Here is a 6,295-nt window from a genome sequence, read left to right on the forward strand (position 1 = left end):
ATTATCCTCTCCCTCACACTGGACGCTTTCATTTAGAGGCGTGAGGATTTTTCCACAAGAGCGAAGTAATGACCGCCGCTGGGGCCGCCATGAATACGCTCAGTCAGATGGCACGGCTTGCCTTGAAATCCAAACTTTTAAGATCCCATTCATTTTATGGACTGAGTGTTTATAACCTCAGCCCGGGGAAACATTACTTTTTAGCATTTTTGCATGCACGAGCCAGTTCCGAAGCTGTAAAAATGTTCTTGGGGGCGAACCCCCACAACGTACCGACCCCCTCCCTGGACTGACCTCAAATCTCTGAATCTTACCTAGGACATCAAGGACATAGCTGTGAGAAATAGCGCCGTATTTGTTTTCCACCACGCAGGTGTAATTTCCTCTGTCTGAAGGCACAACGCTCTCCATCACCAAGCTCCAGTGTTGATGCCTCAGCTTGCAAAAAACAAAATGAACAAAAAAACATCAGGCGATGACTCGTACTCGTCCAGAAAGGGGCAATCCAAAGAAGAAAAGGAAATCGCGTTACCTTGATGCCCCCGATACGGTGCTCGCCTCTGAACTCCCTGCCATTTTTGAGCCACCGAATACTGGGCAAAGGGCTACCCATGGCCGGGCAACGAAACTTCACTGTGTTGCCCGCCGGGACGGCATACAGCTTCTTTTCCATCCTCTGGGTGTGGGTCCAGTAAGGACCTGCCGAGACCAGACCACGCATCAAGTTCCAGCTTTGGGTGGACTTTACAACGAAGCGACACCGCCGACCACCAACGCACCTCTAGAAAGGTAAACTTGGTCGTTCTCGATCTCGGATGATGAGTCATCCAAGCCGTTGTCCTCGTCATCGTCTCCTGAGCCCAGCGAGTCTACAAAGTGAGACGAGTGAATGGCAGCTGATTCTTTGCCGTGGCGTGATTTCGTGAGCGACCGTGTCCCGGGCGGATACAACTTGCACTGTACCGCCAACGCCAAGGTGCGGATTGGTTATTTCCTTTGCGTCTTACCGGTCACGGTGACGGTGAAGTTCTTCACGGGCCCTCTGGTTCCGCGCAGGGCGCACACATAGACTCCCGAGTCCTCCTCCGTGATGTCGGCGATCTCCATGACGGCGCCACGGAGCTGGATTCGGGGCGCGGGCACCAGCCGGTTTCCCTCTTTGTACCAGTTGACCGCCATGCCCGGCCGAGTGGGCGTGTCACAGCGCAATTTCAGGACGTCGCCCGGCTCCAGCAGGAGACGCTGTGCCGTGTCCCCAATCAGGCCGTCTGTTTAGAATGAGCACAAAAGGTTATGGTGCAACTCCCACCGAGGCTAACGTCGCTGTTTGACCTCAGGACTGGACGGCAACTACTTGCGGACGTTTGAATCAAGCCGAGTTAGTCAGCGGGTGACCTCCCCGTGTTGACGAACGGCCCGAATGTTGTTCGTTCAAGGTTGCAAAAGGTTCCAAAGATGTTCACCAGACCATTTGCAAACGGTTTGAATGGTCACCAAAAACTTGAACGAAACCAACCCGGATGAAAAATCATTCCCCTACGTTGGCTAGCACTTGGCGAGCCCTCGCCGCTCAGTGAGATACTCCCCCCCCCCACCCTCCAACAAATTACATTGCCATGGAGATGAGGTCTGACTGACCGACCTGACCCCACCACCGCCACCCACTCCCTTGAGCCGCTTCAGTTTGTTGTCCCTTTTGTGGATTATCGTGGGCCGGAGAGCATTCGAGCGAACACCGTGAAGCTCCCTCCCCTCTCAGTTCATTTTAAACAAACAGAGCCAAGGAGCGAGGAGGAGAGAATAAAGCTAATGAACATGTCGCAGTGTGACAGTACACCGAGCGCAAAGCCAAGGGGGGGTGGTGAAGGTTCACTGGAGCTCACTTGCTTCCGTTCCTCTCATATTTCCGATGAACGTGTCCACCTAATTTCAGTTTGGTAAAAGCTTTGGCGCATGACGTTACCTTGTGCGATCATCGTTTCTGTCATGTCCACCATTTTGGGAACGATGGGACCTGCGCAAGAGGGTTGTCGTGTTACAAGTGAAGGCTGTTGATGTTTGACTGTTAGTGAGCCAGCGGACTTAAGGATGACGTCTTACCTGGCAGGACTTCCAGCCACGCCGACCGCATGGCTTGCACGGTTTTCCCTTTGTGTTTGCTTTCGGCCACGCAGATATATTCGCCGGCGTCCTCCCGGCTGATGTCGGACAGATGCAAGGTGTTCAACTTGGATGCGTTGCTCCGCAGGGGCTGAAGACAAGGCAGCTTTTAGATCGGCGCCTCGGTAAGAGGCTACTTTTTTGCGGTCGGACAGTTGAGCGCCGCTCACCGTGAGGGGTCTGAGGCCCCGGCCCGGTCCCCCGAGCTCCACCTTAAGCCACTGCACCCGAGTGGATGCCGGCCGGTGGACTTTGCACAGCAGCTTGGCCTGACCGGTCACCGTCGCTGTGATGTTTTCCGGGTAACCTGCCACGATCAGAGGTCTGGACATCTGAAGAGCTGGAAGGTGAAAAAAAAACACATGCCAAATGTTATAGGTACTGTTCAATCCGGGTCCCTCAAGGTGTTCAGAACAAAACCGCTGTTGCAGATCCCGCCGGTTTTAGTTGGCCCCCGAAACATCCGGCGTCGGAAGAACATTGTGTTCCTATCCAACTGAGGCGGCTTAATGCCACCAGGAAGTGGCGATAGAGTGCGCAGATAACCTGGCTCCTATCGTGTCACCATCGGCCACAGTGGACTCCATTCATCGGGTCACTCGCTCCATTCATGTGCTCGCTCGCTCGCTGCGCTCGCAGCATATGTGCTCCCCCGGCCGGGGACCTCCATTACCGCTCAGTCACTCAGAACGAGCAATTTTCCAGGGCAATTTTCTGTTTGATTGCTTCCTGCGAGCGCTTAGTGAAAAGGCAATCTGTTCTCCTGTCAGAGTGAAGTACGGAGCTTTTTTTTTTTTTTTTTCTTCACCAACTGCCCCAAAGTACACACGCCGCTAATGTACTCGGGAACAAAATGCACAATCGCAACATTGAGCCTTGCAGGGGGAGGAAAAACAAAACAAAACAAAACGGCAGACTGCACGGAAACACAAATCGGTTGATTCCCAAAGTTCGGGAGACGCTTGGGTCGTCGCCGTGCGGGGACTCGCGGTAATGAACTTGCAGGGGCGGGGACAGCCGTGCCCTGCCGATGAACTTGCGGCGGGGTGTGAATGATCACCCCGAGGCGAGGGGGCAAACAAAACAAGGCACAAACACAAACAAACTGCGAGACAGGCGACCGGGTGGCGGGCCGGCAGTTCAACTCGCCGTCTAACGGACTAAATTGGGCAAGAATTCAAAAGCAAAGGCTGCCGGGCGTCAAAAAAATAATTGAGTCTGAATCGCCCGAGTGGCTTTCGAGTCAAGCTGTCCGAGTAACGAGCCTCTCGGTGCTCCCACTCAATGGCCTGACCAGCAGATGCACCGCCGGAAGGGGAAAGGCCTGACCCCAGCTTACCTCTCGGAGCTCCTCCACCCCTGCCAGCTGCCTCGGGTCTGCATGGGACCAAAGACTATCGGAGGTACCTGGACCAAAGCGGGGGCTCAGAGGGGATGGAGCCTTTTCCGTTGCCGCTCCCTCTCTTTGGAATGAACGTTCGGAACGTTTTTTCAAACTCATTTCTATTCTTTGGCTTTTGACTCTGCGTCAGACTTGATTTTTAGCTTGACTGTTTTTGTGTTTTCGACTCTCTTTGTTATTCATTTACTGCTTGTTGTTGTCCGAATTATTTTTGCTCCGTGTAGAGCATTTTGGTTGGGTCGTCGTCTGCACCTGACACGTTCCCGCGGAAGGTTGGAATGCATCCTCAAAGTCCTGGTCTATCTCTGATCCATCTTCATTCATGTGCCTTGCAAATAAAGTCCAGGAGGGGTGGGGGGGGGATGTCTCTGGAGCAAGCCCCAGCTCGCCTCGCCTCCATGCTGGATGCCCCCCAGCAAGCACCGACGTTGTCTTTTGCCGGTCCCCTCGACACCCCAGAAACACCCAATATTAAATTCCATCTGTGGAAAACATCAGTGCCGCCTTCCTCCTCCTCCTCCTCCTCCTCTTCTTCTTCTTCTTCTGCAGCTGGCCTGCGACCTGGCAGATTGACACTTCCGAGCCTCGGGGCTCGCAGCAGATCGGGTAGCACTTTTCCCGGCAGCCAAAACACACTTTGCCCCCTGTGCTCTCCATCTCGCAGGAGGTGACGGGACTTGGAACTTACAGTGGAAGCACCTAACTTACTTTGGAATAGACCCAAGCGGAGCCTATTCCCCCCCCCCCTCACCCCCCCACTGGCTCCATCCAACATATCTCCTTTTTGCCATGCAGGAGCGCATCCAGATTGTGGTTTAGTGAAGGGAATTGGGCGGAAATGAACATGTTTTTCACTCAGGGGTGGCCCGATGCTTCGCACGTCTGCTTCACGATCCTGAGTGCCTCTTTGAATCTCGGCTCCGGTCGCGCTGTGTGGAGTCTGCGTGTTTTCTCTGCGCTTAGGGTGGCTTTCGACGGGTACTCCAGCTTCCTTCCACATTGGAAAAACACACGTCGGGTTCATTGAAGACTCGAAATTGTACATCGTGTGAGTGTGAATGCATCGTGTCTGAAAACCAAGTCGAGGGTGCACCGCGCCTCTCTTCCGAGGTCGGATGGTAAAGGCCCCCCGAGCGGGGGCGACAGAAAACTAACGCGGGAACGACTGCGGCGTAGACCCGAAAACCAGACCAGGGTTCTTCTTGCTGTGAGGCAGAGGTCCAAACCACCCAACTCGGGATTGTCTTCAGGCTCTTTAGCAAAGCGTTCCTGCTGATAGATTGGTGCCAGTACCCGATCTTGGCATTGATATCGAAGAGCCAATTCGGTGTCAGAGATACTGCTGCCCGTCATCCAGGCATCTGCCGCCGCAGTCGGATACGAGACTCCCACTCGCGAAAACAATGCCCGCGTTGACAAAAGTCATGTCGCCTTCCTCCTTTTCTTTACCTTTGGTTCTTGCCGCTCCGTCGCGGGACCTGGCCGAGAGCTGGTCTGAGCAGCAGAGCAGGAGCAGGCACAACGCGCAGAGCCTCGCCATGCCGATCTTCTCGAGGCTCGTTCCAAGGCTACGACGTCAACGCGGGAAGCCCAGACCTGGCCTCACTCGCCGGCTCCTGGCATCGGCGGCGGCGCCGCCGGTCCTCAAGTCTGGAACCTGCGAAGGCAAAACAAAAATGGGGACCGGGCACTCCGCACGATCCAACCTAAAAAGCGACTGTTTGGACTGGGAGCAGCTGCATTCTGAACCAGATGTCCTGTGAGCTGTCCCGCTCGTCTGTTCAGTCCTACATTGTCCAGGGCTCTCCCTCTGCGTCATGAATGAGGGGCCGAGCTGTTACCGCCTGTTGTTTGTCAATGGACGGCGCTAAGGGCCGACCTGGGTTAATGGGCCCTGACCGGGGGAAGAAAACACTTGAAACTTGCCAGGGAGACGCGGAATATGAAGGTCAACGCCGTCTCCCGCTTGCTTCCGCGCTAATTGATCAATCTGCGCACTTTCTCGTGGACGTTTTGAGGCAAACTGACGACGGCGACGCTGTAAAACATTCTCGCTGATATTCGGCTTTGCAAAATAGCCACTCTGGGATCGGAGTCTCGATGGATCCGTCATTTTCCGTCCACGTGACATCTCGACGCTCTTAAATGCAAATCTGGAGTTATCCGGCCTTCTCGGCGCAACAGGCGGCATGGAAATGAGCGAGAGATAAACCGGCTCTCTTTGCATCGCTCACTCCAGTGACGCTTTGTGTACTTGTGACTGCTCGGAACTGTCCTCGTACGGGTTGCGCGTTGACAATCGGGCTCCGAACGTGATGAAACGGGTTGTTTCCAGGAGCAAAAAGCGTCTCAAACGCATCGAAAGAGAAACAAGTAAAAAACCCGGCAAAACTTTTGAAGCGTTGGAGAAGCGAGTCGAGTCGGGAGGAGCATCCCTATTTCGTGACACTTCAAGTTGCGAGTCGTGCACACGTGCCAAAAGTCCAAACTCCGCGCACTGCAGCCCGGCGCTCACGCGCACGCACGCACGCACGCACGCGCTCTTCAGGTCGGGTTCAATGTCTAAAGCACTCATTTCGCTGGCTTCGATTTCGCAAACGAGCCTTGCCTTTCAACGCAAATGAACTTGAAACGAGACCTACGTGACGGCGGATGAAGTTTGGGGCGAGGAAATGAATGAAAGCGCATGTTGAAGCTCGTTGGAGCTCTTGTCTCCTTACCGGCTCTTTTTTT

General features: G+C 54.4%; 1 protein-coding gene across 3 annotated transcripts in view; it reads right to left on the reverse strand.

Moving 5' to 3' along the window:
* Nucleotides 1-6,295, reverse strand: part of fgfr4 (fibroblast growth factor receptor 4) — a 12,222-nt gene extending 5,927 nt beyond the window's left edge. The window contains exons 1-9 of one of the 3 annotated variants that reach the window (XM_019873802.1): nucleotides 6,283-6,295; nucleotides 5,012-5,219; nucleotides 2,331-2,500; nucleotides 2,101-2,251; nucleotides 1,964-2,014; nucleotides 1,008-1,268; nucleotides 780-869; nucleotides 533-699; nucleotides 315-438 (exon numbers count right to left, since the gene is read on the reverse strand). In XM_019873802.1, the coding sequence (XP_019729361.1) occupies nucleotides 315-438; nucleotides 533-699; nucleotides 780-869; nucleotides 1,008-1,268; nucleotides 1,964-2,014; nucleotides 2,101-2,251; nucleotides 2,331-2,500; nucleotides 5,012-5,102 (1,105 nt within the window). In that variant the 5' untranslated portion in view covers nucleotides 5,103-5,219; nucleotides 6,283-6,295. Of the gene's footprint in view, nucleotides 1-314; nucleotides 439-532; nucleotides 700-779; nucleotides 870-1,007; nucleotides 1,269-1,963; nucleotides 2,015-2,100; nucleotides 2,252-2,330; nucleotides 2,501-5,011; nucleotides 6,032-6,282 lie in introns of those variants that run through there. The other 2 variants (XM_019873810.1, XM_019873814.1) reach the window with 2 other exon arrangements.

The sequence above is a fragment of the Hippocampus comes genome, unplaced genomic scaffold, assembly GCF_001891065.2.
Source record: "Hippocampus comes isolate QL1 unplaced genomic scaffold, H_comes_QL1_v1.1 scaffold33, whole genome shotgun sequence".
NCBI classification, from domain to species: Eukaryota; Metazoa; Chordata; class Actinopteri; order Syngnathiformes; family Syngnathidae; genus Hippocampus; species Hippocampus comes.